The sequence below is a fragment of the Trachurus trachurus genome (assembly GCF_905171665.1).
Source record: "Trachurus trachurus genome assembly, chromosome: 21".
Lineage (NCBI taxonomy): Eukaryota > Metazoa > Chordata > Actinopteri > Carangiformes > Carangidae > Trachurus > Trachurus trachurus.
This window is the reverse complement of record NC_139899.1, coordinates 8,189,369-8,203,336: the sequence shown is the minus strand read 5'-3', so window position 1 is coordinate 8,203,336 and position 13,968 is coordinate 8,189,369. Positions and strand designations below refer to the sequence as shown.

Sequence of the window (13,968 nt, the reverse complement as noted above, 5' to 3'; positions counted from 1 at the left end):
TGTTCTCTCCCCTAGTTACATCTTATTGAAATGCAACTTTGTGAGCGACTCATTTAAATCTCTGTGAACTACAGTCTCTCTTGAGATCTGCACAAGTTCAACATTACGGCTTCAGGTTTATGAATTCAATATTTTTCCCCCCTTTTTATTTTATTTTTTTTTAAATAGTATAGGTTTGAAGGCTGGAGAGACATAGTCCTGAGGAAAAGTCACTTTGCTGAGATGAATAATTATGAAACCATTTGTGCTAACTCCCCTGAAGACTTTAAGAGACTTCTAAAGATTATGGTACGATTTCAAGATAATTGCTATGTCTAGGCTATATCTAGGATATTTTGAAATTGTCTCTTATTTTCACACAAGTCTCTTTTTAACAATAACAACAAAATACATACTAAATACAATATGGCCATATGCTCTGTCATTGTGTCACTGATGGATGGAATGGATGGGACCCATCTCTGAGCCCTACATTGAGCCCTACACTGAACCACTGCTCAGATCAGTTTATTCAATGTCCAAGACATTCTGACGCTCCACCGCCTCATTTGGACTGTATATCCTCTTCTTCACTACCAAGTGTGTATCTGCAATTTCTCCCAGCTTGACGGCATCCAGACGCTATCCAGGCAGGGCCGTTGTATAGGGGAGAAAGGTGATGATAATACTAGGGGCCCACAAAAAACCCCAGTAGTCTAATCTTTGTATTTGATTTATTCTGCATAAGACCCTGACTAATACTCATAGTAATGCTGCATTAGCATCAAAACAAAGTAGGCTAAATAAAAAATGATAATATGTAGTGGGAAAAAAAAGACAAAAAAAAAAGGAAAAGTTAGGGGGTAGGGGCCCACTTTAGTATTCTTTATGGGGGCCCAGAATTCCTAGCAACGGCCCTGTATCCAGGTGGTCGGAGCAAATATTTAAACGAGAACTTTCAAGGCTGAAGTGGAGTGTTGTGTTTACCAACTGCAACGAACAAACCTACAGACTCTACCATTAATGTACTCATATGCTCACAAGGAGTTAATTTTCACTTTAACCTCTCCGTTGAGACAATAATTAATAATATTATATACACTGTAAGAGATAAAGAACACGCACATGAAAGATGTAACCATACATTTGTTAGTTCTGCCAAAGCTAGTACGAGGCATCAGCAGCCTGAGCGAGCTACATGAAACAAGCTACAGTACATCTGCCAGTATTAATCTCGTTATCGTCATGTAAACAGGAAGGAGTTATAATGCTTAGAAATGCTACAGTTGATTTTGCCAGAAAATGATCCTGATGTTTAGATTGCAATATCAGAGACTTCTTTTCATCAATATATTCTATTTATTTATTCATTAATTTTCTCCGTTTAGGAAATTACTTTCTTTTACCTCAGAAGTAAATGAGAAAATTGCAATCAGTGGAGTCCAGACTGTGATTAAGAAGTCACTCCCAAAAATGTGTTCAACAGCACTGCTAAATAAAAAGTGAAGATGAAAACCAAACATTAGCAGAATTAATTAAACTGTTTTCCTGTGTCCACTAAGTCCAATAGGTTGATCCAGCTCTTTCTCTCCTCTTAACAAGAAAGATTTATTCAGCTGCTCATCCAAGGGCAAGACAAATTAAAATGTACAAAGGCTAAGACTGAAATAAAAACAAATGACATGCTGCTGAGACTTAACTAGGCACGGACCATACTCATAACTTATATGCAAATGAAATAATTCTGCATTAAATCCCCAAACCCAAAAAAACCCAAATTTTTCTTGGTCTGGGAATTTCTGAACATTGTTAAAGTCATCAGTGTTTAAAGAAGCCGGCCTTAGTTGCACCTGCAAAACGTATCATCAGTCATTGGTTGTCATTAGATTGTGTGATTCATTTTACCTTTAAGTTTTATACCCTCATGAATCAACTGTTTTTTTCTTTTTCTTTTTTGTCTTTTAAAGTATCATGAATATGCTAATTGGAGAGAATTTGAAGAAAAATCAAATACCAAGAGTTTAACATCAAATTAGGAATGCAGGGGGAGAAAGCATTCAGTTAGTCATGTCCCTTGCTCAGGATATTACAGCTACTGTCAATGCAGGGGTTTTAGGTTTGTCTGTATGACTGCAAGAAATTAGTGAGCAAGAAGGAAGTGGTGTGTAATGTCTTGGAGACATCACAATCTGACAGTTTGAGAGCATGATTATAGCAAAACAATGTGCTGCTAAACTCGAATGAGACCTGATGGACTCAGACGTTCAGGGGCCGTAATTACCCATTATAAATATAAATAAATTATAGATAAAAATCAAATATTCATACTGGTATCTTTAGATTATTTCAGGCTGAATGAAATTAATGTAACTGAGGCTGTATCTGACTCAGGAGACACTGTCCTAACAACCTGAAATGATTAATGTTACAGCCATACCAAGCCCTCGCAGGTTTTAACAGTAATTTAAAGCTCTGCACAGCCAGGGTAAACTCACAGAGCCCATTTCATTTTGGGGGCTGATTAGACTTGTACTCAGGACTCTGTGTACAACCTGCTTGCTTGGCATCTGTCAAACTTGGTTACAACTGTTGGAACAACTGTGTGGACACTGCAATTTTGATTTCCATTTGGAGCAGGAACTGTGAGATGTGTTTCAGTCATGATTTGACTCATCTCCTGTCTGAATGCAGAAAGGAGAAGGAGGCAGGAAGAGGGTTTTCCTTAACTTTGACCAAGCAGCTGTGAGAGTTTAAACATCCAACCATGAAATGTTTAGTCATCCTCTGGTTGTTACGAATGGATATTGATGGTTAAAAAACAAACTACAGACTTTGTCACTAGAAATCAGCATTGTGCAAATTAGCAGATACACTGATTGATTCCAACATTATATTTTGACTTTTGCACACTTGTGTGAAGGACAAGATCAGCACATAGTCACAGATTCATGCGGAGAACTCCATGCACCTGCTTGTTGGAACATACCTGAAATCCAATATGGTCCTGTTTTTCAACTCTGCATGCATATGTAATACTCTACATGCTGTTTTGCGATGGCTACCACATTAGTACTTCCTTGTTCAGCTGAAATAGCCTCCACAGCCACTCTCCTCCACTCCTCCCTTGCGTCTCCTGTTTTGACTAGCCTGTTGTTTCAGCAAAGCAGTTGATCAAAGGGTAAACCAAAACAAGCAGTGCTGATAGACAGGACTCTACAATCAGAAAATGACTCATGTGGGAGCGTTTCTCAGGTAAGAATAAAATCCATTTGGTTTCACCTCACTGTCTCTCCAGTGTGTTCCCCACTGGGTCAAATGCACGGTAAACAGAGAGGGCTATTTTAACAGGTCTCTGAAGAGGCTGCTGCTCAAACACAGAGAACATTATTAACATTTTCCTTTTTGCTCTTGCTGTGGGTATTGCATCAGTACGGAGTTTGCATCCTCTGTAATTCTGAGGAGATATTTTAAGTGGAGTGAAACATCCACCACAGGCCCCAAATATCATGTCATTAATTATCAAACAAGGGAGGATATAGAGATGGAAACAGAGTGGAACTTCCACAAAGAAATGAGAAATCTTATCAGTTGGTAACCTATTTACTTCTAGCTCAGTCTGCAGTAGGGGGTATAAGCACTTGTGCTGACAAAGACAGAGCGCTCCAGTATTGAGAGCAGCTTGTCAAGGAAACTGCACCAAGAAGAAGATGAACATAAACCGTTTTTTTTTTGTTTTTTTTTAACACATTTTTAGCATTTAGGTTTAGACTTCTGCTGTATATTCTGCAGCTGCTCTCTGAAAACATACAGACTCAGTCTCGCTGAGTCCTTCAGGCTTACAGTTTTTCTAAAGCAAAGAGGAGTTCATCTCATTAAAACTATTGTAATTACAACAGGCGTGTCATGTTTTGTTAAAGCAGCAAATAGCCTTTTTTTCTATGAGGGGGAATTAGAATGAAGCTTCCTCACTGGAGAGCATTTATAGAGCATATTAAGAACCCAGAAAAAAAAACACAGGGGCAGAATGATAGATTAATAAAGCTGTGTGACACTGAGGCTTAATTTATTTTGTCGTGTGTGGTAGTGGATGTCAGATGCTTTGTCCGTTCATTCGGTGCAGTGACAAATTACTTTTACCTGACCTTCACACAGACATGAATCGCACGCAAAGTAGCCTCCAAGGTCACTCTCGTCAGTCTCAACACCCAATACTCCCAACATCTAGTGAAGCATCAAAGAGCAGGACATGCTCTTGCCTGATTTCCTTCCTGCTGATTTACAAAAATCTTTGCACTTGAGCCAGTTTGCAGCGGTGGAACAGTAGAACCTCCTGTCAGCAGGTTTACCTCATTTGCATTAAAGGAACTGAAGCTGTTGACTAATCAGATTTCACTATTGTGACTCTTTTTTCTTGCTTGCTTGCCCCACTGTATTCCTAAAATCCATTCTAAACAAGTTAATTCAGTCAAAACTTTCAGCTCTCAGCTATAATTAGCCCTTGAGTCATCAAATGAGGTTTTATTTATGCAGGTAGCTACAACAGAGACAATATGAGACAACACACCTGACTGGTAGTGCACCTTGCGCACGCACACACACACACACACACACACACACACACACACACACACACACACGCACACACACACACACACACACACACAGTACAGCATCTGGACTCAACTGTATATTTGTGTCTTTGCGCAAGAGTGGGGAGATGGTATTTGAAAGACACACAGTCTAATTTACGTCCAATTTTTCACCAGCCATCATGATATCAACATGAATTTAATAATGATGTAGTGGAGAATCTAGTCTGCACACACGAGGCTATCAGACAGAAATCTCAGAGATGCCTTGTATGCATCCCAATATCAGTATTAATTGACACTGCAGGAGTCATTCAGTAATGAGATGACCTTCTATCTTTGACTCCCATCAATGACACAATGGTACTCCAGGCTGGATATTTCAGTAGCTACAGGAACTTTTCATAATTACAGCCGGTTTCAGTTACAAACTAGTCGGGGCTGTGTATCTATCCCTATTCCTTTCCTCTAGTCTCAAAGAAAATTCAGCTGGGGGAGATTTGTCCAGAAATAGGACATTTTGTGTGAGGGTGGTGTGAAAGCCCCTCGCTGTTTGAAAGGGACTTCTGATAGGAGAGCCACTCGGAAAGCTTACTCTTCTGTGAGAATATTCTCATGGGATTAAGGGTCTGAGTGCGAGGAATCTCCTGCCTTGTGGCTCTCGTGAGACTAGCCGCCAGCTTTTATGACAACCTCAATCAGTTCCCTGCCAGTCAGAAGGAGAGACACGAGTTCAAAATGAGATCTCAATTGCATAATCAATGTAAAGAGCTTTTGAAGAGACGCTTCAGATTTTGTCAAGGTTGCTTTGATCGCCGCAGCTCACAGTAACGCAGTTTCAAATATGGTGCGTTCAATGCTGATCAAATTTAAATGCGACAAAGCAGAGCATCTGTTTGTCGTTGGCTTTATTGTTACTGTTTTGTGTCAACGGCATCCCCAAGGCACAGTTTTAAAACTGCAGGGGATGTGTGTGGGTTTAAACTTGAGATATATACAATTATGTATTCTACCTCGTGTCAATAGTCGACTTTGAGTTTTATTCACTTTGATCATGATCAGGCTGATCCAAGTGTACTAAATTTAGCCTACCCAAAGGAAGTAGATAACAAAGCGCATATCATTTCAGATTTTAATGAGACAACGTGTGCACCTTAGCAAGAATATGACGAGCTGTGATGCCAAACTACATAATTGATAGTATATGACTAGAAGAAGGGAAACATGTTGAAAGCTTTACAGTGTTTATAAAAAGCTAGCGCAAGTCATAACATCCTCAGCTGTCCTGTGTTCACAATGAAGTAGTTGGGTTTGGTGTGACATCATTTTAAAGACCCCCTCTGATGAAAATCGTGTTTTTTTTTTTTCGGGCATAGCACTTACAAGCTCCTGCCCCACTCTGCATCTGGCTCAAAAGTGAAAGGCTTGACAGCTCGGTGTAAGGCGGCCTGCAACAGTCTGTATGGGTCCGCCACAGTTTCTCACCGGGAAAAAACAAACAAACATTGTTTTAACAGCGTTTCACCGTCTTTCATCTCTGTAGTCAGCCCCTCGTTCAGCTGGACTCAGAGCAGCACAGTCTCCGCCCACCACTCAGAGGCGCATTGCTAATGAGCTGCTGGTGCTCTGCAGAAGGAGAGCCCTGGGAAATGGCACATGTTTTGTAATTTTGCCTAAAAACCTCTTAATCATAATTTAAAAACCACAGAGAATGCTTTAAAATAAATATCTAAAAAGGATGGTTGGAGGGGGGCTTTAAGGAAAACCCAGGTGGCTCTGTGATCTGCATGGATACCTCAGGAGACAGGCCGGCAACATGTGAAGATCTGCTACTGCCCTGTTCCTGAGCCAGAGAGCTTGGGATGGTATTTTTTAATTATTCAGATCGTCAATCATATTTATTCATTTCATCTGTGTTAGACTATTATTAAAATTATGTTTTGTGATTATATTAAAATAACATTCTCACCCCCTGAGTTAGAGAGTTAAGGAGGAGAGGGAAGGAGGGAATTACCTGATTTCTGTGTGGTTGCCATCTAAAAAGACGTGTGGAGCTTCATGTCTCACTTCAGTGGAAAGCTGTCAAGTATTAAACATATTACTATGTCACTCCTGCAGTCTTGAGCTTGAAATTGTAGCTCAATTGGTCTTTTGTTAATTTCTTGTACTCAAGTTTATCGGTGACTGTTACACTTTGCTGTGACATCATTGAGAGCAGTGTGGCAGCAGCAGTTTTCTGCCCGGTGTGAATCGTCGCTTATTTACCTTTAAAGCGCTTTCATATCCAGCAGGAGAAATCCCACACTGACAGGTACGACACTGCCGTTGTCAAACTGCTGACAACACCGGAGCCCACAGGACAAATCATCTGGCAGCGTTCATTGCTGTGATTATATTCAAGTAAATATATGTATTACGAGGCCTTGAAAATTTAACTCTCCGTCTCCAACACATTTTTATCTCTCCATCAGAATTTCTGCGCTGTTGTTCAAGAAAAAATCAAATCTGAGTGAATGATGAATGACCGTGTGTAAACACCATTACATAGTATCGATATCAGCAGAATGCTTTCTAGCTACTCCAGCTGGATGTGAGGAATCACTGTAGGTTGGAGGTGATTTCTACAAACGATGTACTGTGTTTAGTTCAGATATCACAACACTATAATTTATATTTTAGCTTAAGGCAAGATCACTTCAATTAACATTCCACAAACTCATGTAATGTGTTTTCTTCCACTCAGCAAAGCTTCTAAGATCATTAACAGAAAAAGAAATGTGGGAGACTTACCACAAATACCGTCAGCTATTACTTTTAGAAATTAGATCATTAAATGATTACTAACCATTCGACAACAAGAACCACTTCTAATCAAATTGAGATGAGAACAAAAACTCACTAACCTAAGGAAACATAAACCGTAAATTCACACATGCCTTGCTACAAGTTGGAGTGGACTAGAGCAGTATATCAGTAGGAATACTATAGCGCCAGCGTCAATGGATAAAAGCTTGCTACTTGCACATTTCCTGGATTAAGTTGTCTAGATATATGGCTTTATTGGGGATGAAGTCGGCTGGAACAGCTGGATAAATGAGCAGGGTCTGTGTTGGCTACGCTGTATAACATCACAGGATTTTAGAGGAATCAACTATTCTTTTGTGTTTGACTTCACAAATATATAACGCATACGCTGCTCAAAAATTAAGGGAACATCACAGTACAACCCCGGAGCATTTAAACATCAGAGATATCAGTCTGTCCATTTATGAAGCACACGTGATTGTGAATCAATTTCACACCTGCTTTGGTGCAAATGAAAGTGACAACAGGTACGAAAGCTAGACAGCCCACAAAAAGGGAATGGTTGTGGCGGCCACAGACTGTTGCTTTCTCCTTATCCGTCCTGACTGGTTCTCTTCTAGTTCTGTGTTTTGCCAGTGTCCTTGTCACTATTGGTAGCAGGTGGTACCTCCAACCCAGTCAGGTCGAACCGCTAGTCCAGCTTCATCATCTATGTGTGCAGTCACAAGGTTTGTTGCATCTCCCGGCACAGTTTCAAGAGCATGGAGGAGATAGCAGAGCATCAAGCCAACAGCAGGACAGGCCCTGGCAGAGCCATACAAAATGAGCTCCAGCAGACTATTGGGGCACATGTTTCTGACCAAACTGTCAGAAACAGACTCCGTAGGAGTTGTCCCACATCCTCTGGTAGGACTGTGTTATTGTCACAAAGTAAGCTTGAGCAATGGGCCTTATGTTCCTCCCGGTGCAGGACAGTGCCCAGTCTCATGTGGCTGAACATGAGTGTATAGGCAGCTGATGGCGGTATTGATATCTCTGATGTCTGACCTAAATCAAATTACACATCGGTGCATTGGACAGCACCAAGTATACTCAGACTGAGATCTGATCCAGGTCTCGAAAGAGTTCCTCCAGGATACCGTCTGCCGACTCATCAGGAGCACGTAGTCAGGACTGCATGCAGACACAATACTTTGCAGGGCTGTTGCCGACATAGTACTCAAGTACTCGCTCGGCTTGGGCGGCATCCGAGTGCCATTTCACTACTCGAAATATGGGTGCAAATGGATCTGTAATGTTTGTCACAGTGGCTGAAAAGCTTTATGATCTTGTCACCTTGTTATTTCAGCTTCAGTTAACTCAGCTCTTTAAAGCAGCAGGGGAACTTGAATGATAAAACTCAGGAAGTGTTCCTCAGGTAAGTAAGTAGCTTGTACAGTGAGCGGGGGCGTCCCATCTCTGTAGTTGGAGCAGATGTTCAGGGCCTAATGACAATGTCTGTTCATCAACTTTGTTTGTGCTCAGCTCAGCGCCACAGCTGGTGCAAGATTACGAAAAACTTCCATCAAAGTGTTGTTCTGTAAAATGTAAAACTTTTGCCTGACATTCAGTTTCTTACACCTCCAAATAGTTTCCTGTTTTCCGTGATCTACAGTTTGAAATAGTCGCAGGACTGCTGTTCGGTTCAGATCACATTTATTTAAGAGTTCTTTGTCTCCTGGTCTCTGTTGCTGGGGAAACTGAAAGGAAAAGTTGTAAATGTGCTTTTGTGCAAGTGTCCCTGCACATGCTGCCCACATTTTTTCTTTGAGTGACTCATGTACATGAACCATCTTTTTGAGTTGTGAAAAATGTCTCCTTAGTTTGGTTGGAAGGCCAGAACAGGGAGGGGAAATGGTGTGCTTCTAAATGTAGCTTAGTTATGTTTTGCACAAGGCCTTTGTGAAAACATGTTCACGGGAAAGCTCGGTAAAAGGATTGTATCACTAGGACAGTGGAGCAGGGACATGAAAAGAAATATCCCTGTCCAGTGTCAGGCATGGAAAGCAGAAACATCTAAATAAGTTAGTCTTCAGGGGTGAACCATACGCTCACAGTTAAGAAAGGAAGAAAAAGGAAGGAAAAAGTGTTTTAATATCCCACTGTCGACCTTAATTCAGCTGAATGTGATTAATCAGTTAAAAGCAGTGAAAACAACTTGTTTTCACTTGAACATGTCATCTGCTCTGTGATGAGTCTTTGCACACTGCTTACATTGGACCTTTTTGTATGATTTATTGTCTGTTACTCTTTGCTGCTGTGTTCAAAAGTCTCTCATTTCACTGAACACATACAGGCGAGCTCTGTGCATAACAATTTCTATAACAATATATTCTTGTTCCGCAGAGGAAGAAGCTCTATGATTCATGAAGAGCAAGATTGATGTTAAAAGTAACAACTGACAGGGTGCTGTGCTCACCTTTGCAGCAGAGAAAACGATGAGGAAAACTAAATATTGTCTGACTAACTGGCTGAAAAAGGCATTTGCCTAATGTGATTTTTTTTCTCTCTGTCGTCATAAAGCAAAAGAAGCTCCTTGTAAATTATTCAGTGCCATTTGATCAAATGTGAAATCCTCCTAGTCTCGATCCCCTCACACTCACTCCTTTGAGCTTATTTTTCAGAAACAACAGAAGCACACTGCAGCAATGATGTTTGATTTCAGCTTTGATGGTGCAACAGTGTGGGGACGTTGCAAATAAATACACCCAGACCCTGAAATGAAATGTAAATGTTGCCTGACTGTACTCGGTGCACATGAGTTCATCTTTCCTTGCAGCCACGAGGCCTCGGTTAGGCCAGGTCCTGGGGCTTCATCCCCGCAAGTTCTTTGAATAATCCTGCAGGAGCTGAGATGTTTCTCATTAGGGAAAACCGTTATTGATTTCTCAATCTTCTGAAAATCACTGCCCCTCAGCTGATTCTTAACAGCTGAAAGTTCCCACATAATTTAGATGAACGGTAGACAGCTTAATTATTCTATTCTCCAGAGGACTGCAGGCAACAACACATTAAATAATATTATTTTTATAGCTGAAGAGAAAATATGAAAGAAACACAAAAAAAAGCCTAAATGAGGAAATACATGGTGGCTAAATACAAATATGTTCCTGTAATCACAGCACTCACTGTTCTTAATACTGTACAGTCTCCAGTGTATTGTTAAAATTAGGCAGGAATATTACATTTTCTCCTCAGAGATAAAGACACCTCACTTTTAAAAACTAATTGGAGTCCCTTGTCAAAAAGAAAAAGTTCTTTTATATAATATAAAAAAAAAGAAAAAAAGCTTTGATGCACATTACAATTTCATCTGGGATGAGCTCTCACTTGTATCTAAGAATAAAGGAGCTTTTTTCCTGTTTGTTGACCAGGCTGTTAGAAAAAAACAAACAAACACATTTATAACTTGTGAAAGGTTCTGATCAGAGAGTTCTGAGAAGGCTATTTGTAGGTTTTCTCTGCTGCTGAATGTGATGTCTTGCCAGGAACGGAAAGTGGTGATTATCACTTAAGAAGAGCTCCAGCCATCATTGCGTTCACAAGACAAGAGGTTATAATACGCCCTCTGAGCAGCTTATCTTCAGGGCAGGAGGCCACAGTGAGTCTGTACAGAAAAACGGCATGATAGGACACGGCTATAGCTCAACATACTGACTTCAGTAGAGGGGAAGACATGATATAGACAAGAGTTTACTTTGGTGTTGCTTTCGACAAATGACGACTTTGGAAGTAAAGGATTATGTTTGAACTCTCAACGTTTCTTCTAGACTTTAAAGGTAAGTGAGCAGCTGTCAGTGCTAATGTTGGCTATGAAGCGAAAGCAAAACGCACAATTAGGGGGAAAAAATGTTAATTTCAAAGATGACAAATGAAAACCTGGGAGAGAGATCTGACTTCTTTAGTGGTCTAAAGCTGAGACTGGATGAGCACAGTGCTGATTTGTCATGTTTAAATGCAGATGTTTCTGGAAGCCAAATTAAATCCAATTTAAACGCTCTGTTTTAGATATCAGCGTCCTGGAGCTAACAGGACCGCGCGGCATATGATCCTCTGAATTTCAGCGACAAAATTTAAAAGATGCATGGAAACTTTGAGTCGTCTGCCATTATAAAATCAATCTCTGCTACATACTGTACACAGATTGGTCATATGCAATCTATATGGTAAAACAACTTAATGACGCATACGACCAATGTGAATCATTCTCCGCTGTGAAATGTCACACACAAGGACCTATTTGCTTTAGGAAAAAGCCATCACAACAGCCATCGAAACTCATTTTACCATCGTATCTATTCTGATACACTGGGCTGATGGTAAATGTGTAACTGGCTGTTAAAAGGGGCAAGAACGGCTGTTTAGACAGGATTGTGTTTGAGCAGTCACTTTAAAGAGTTAAATAACAGTCCCATTAGCTGCTGCCTTTCTGTGCTCTACTCTGTTCTCCAAGACACTGATGAAGGTCGAGCTTAAATGACTCCAACTCTCTGTTTGAGCCAGAGACACCCAGCTTAGCCACAGCTCTGGGAACTGGCTCATACAAAAGATTTACCCCACAATGCTGCTGGCCTAGATAGACACAGCAAACACACAATGGGACGGCTCAGCATAATTTTGAGAAAAATCTTTTCAACATTGACAAGTCCAAAATTAAAGGAGAGCTTGTCCGCCAAATTAAGTACAAATATATAATGTGGACATAGGGATGTTAAATCAATATTTTCCAACATGAATAATCTGGTGATATAAAGCCTGTGAGAAAGATGCATGACCCCAGGAAGCTTTTCTCATTTAAACCAAACTAAACCAACAATGTTGTTTTGTTTTAGCGTACAACTGAACTGACTGTCCTTGTGTTGTTAGAATTCACTTCAGAATATTGCAAAACCAATTGTTACAGTCCCTTGGGTTTCCATGGAGCCAAACTGGCACTTGGAGGATATATTCAGGGGTGAGGCTTCTTAAATTTGAGATTTCCTTTCTTGTTTTTAAAGTAATTTTCATTTCCTGCTAAGCAACAACACATAAGCTATCTTAGCTCTGCAAGGATGTCAAATCTGCACACTCGGTGTCCCAGTTACATCCCTTTTGAACATACGCTCTTTCAAGTGAAATTAATCAATCTCTTTATCACTTGGGCAGTGTCATTACCCAACCACAGAGTGAGAAATGAAAGTGCTAATCGCACAGCAAGTGGGGCTTTTGTGAGCGAAGGCCATGTTTTCCTCCCCAAGCTGCCTTGGAAATGCATTTTCAATTGAATTTGTAAAGCAAGTGACGGATGAATTGTGAGATTACCTCAAGTTTACTATAATAAGTGAACATCAGTTTGTAGGTGATTTGCTGGCAAACTGGGTGTTTGTATAAAAATACTGGATGAATGCATATGGTGTGTGTAACATGTTAGAAAAAAATCAGTCAGTGTTTAACAAGAGAATATAATTTGGTGCAGCGTGCAGCCGGCTGTTTATGGAAATCATGTCGACTAGATGTAACTGCTGTCATAAATCCACCGCAGAACATATGATAACATGATTATTTACTGTGCAACAATGTCTCATTAACCGTTTCACATTACCACAGTGCGCAGTACACATGTACACATCATTTTGTAACAATCCTTGCACTGCTTGTGTCCACAGCGATGGGGATTGATAATCCATCATAAAACAGGTATTGTTATGCTAACCGCCCAGTCGAGCTGCCTTGATGGCTTGATGATGTCCTACAGCAGCCTGAGGTTTATGCTCCCAAACAATGTGTCAGAAAGAGAAGGATTACTTCCACCACAGAAATAGTTGCAGCGAAAAGGAATGTACATGAATACTGCACAATGCAGTACAGCAGTAATGACTGTCTGACTCTGGCGTGTGTAGACAATATGTTGGAGTGAATGTGTGGGAGCTCACACATGCGGCACATCCAACTGCATGAACCTGAACAGGTTCACAGAGGTCTGTGCTACTAAATCCTCACATTTAAATAGTAAGAAAAATACAAACATTTCAATGAATAGCATTAAAGCAATCTTGGCAAATGTACATTTCCACATATATATTCATAATTGACTACTGCTATGATTTTGCATTAGAAATGAAAGTTATTTGACCTATCAGTTCAGAATTTGAATAATGACAGAGACATTTAAAGTGAAGGAGAATAATTAAACTTGAAACTTTTACCTGTTTTCCATGAGAAATGATGGTCCTTAGGAAACACAATGTCTGGCTGGACTGGAATAGAAAAGAGAGACAAGAGGAGGAAGAGGCTGAGATAGTTCCCAGCTCGCCGTGTCCAGGCAATGACCCCAAAGTCATCCTCTAGAATCATAGTCCAGCCCATTGCTTCCTCTCTTACTCCTGTGGGAAGAACATGAGATTCATGAGTAACTCACTCTTATGTATAGACGTGGGCTGCAGGAGCCAGACGGAGATGAACAGACAGTGTGTAGCTCTTCAAAAACGGCAAAAAATTGGGGGAAGGTCTGAGACGTTCCAAGGCTTAAGACATGTCCCACTGAAACCTCCAACCCAGAAACATGACATTCAGCGTC

At 40.5% G+C, this 13,968-nt stretch overlaps 1 protein-coding gene across 1 annotated transcript in view; it reads right to left on the bottom strand.

Moving 5' to 3' along the window:
• The window catches only part of thsd7ba (thrombospondin, type I, domain containing 7Ba), a gene marked incomplete at its 5' end in the record, with an annotated part of 133,920 nt that extends 120,163 nt beyond the window's left edge, over positions 1-13,757 (bottom strand). Inside the window, one exon of the mRNA XM_083996343.1 lies at positions 13,598-13,757. Coding sequence (XP_083852469.1) covers positions 13,598-13,757 — 160 coding nt within the window. The remainder of the gene's footprint in view (positions 1-13,597) is intronic.
• Positions 13,758-13,968: the final 211 nt, after the last annotated feature.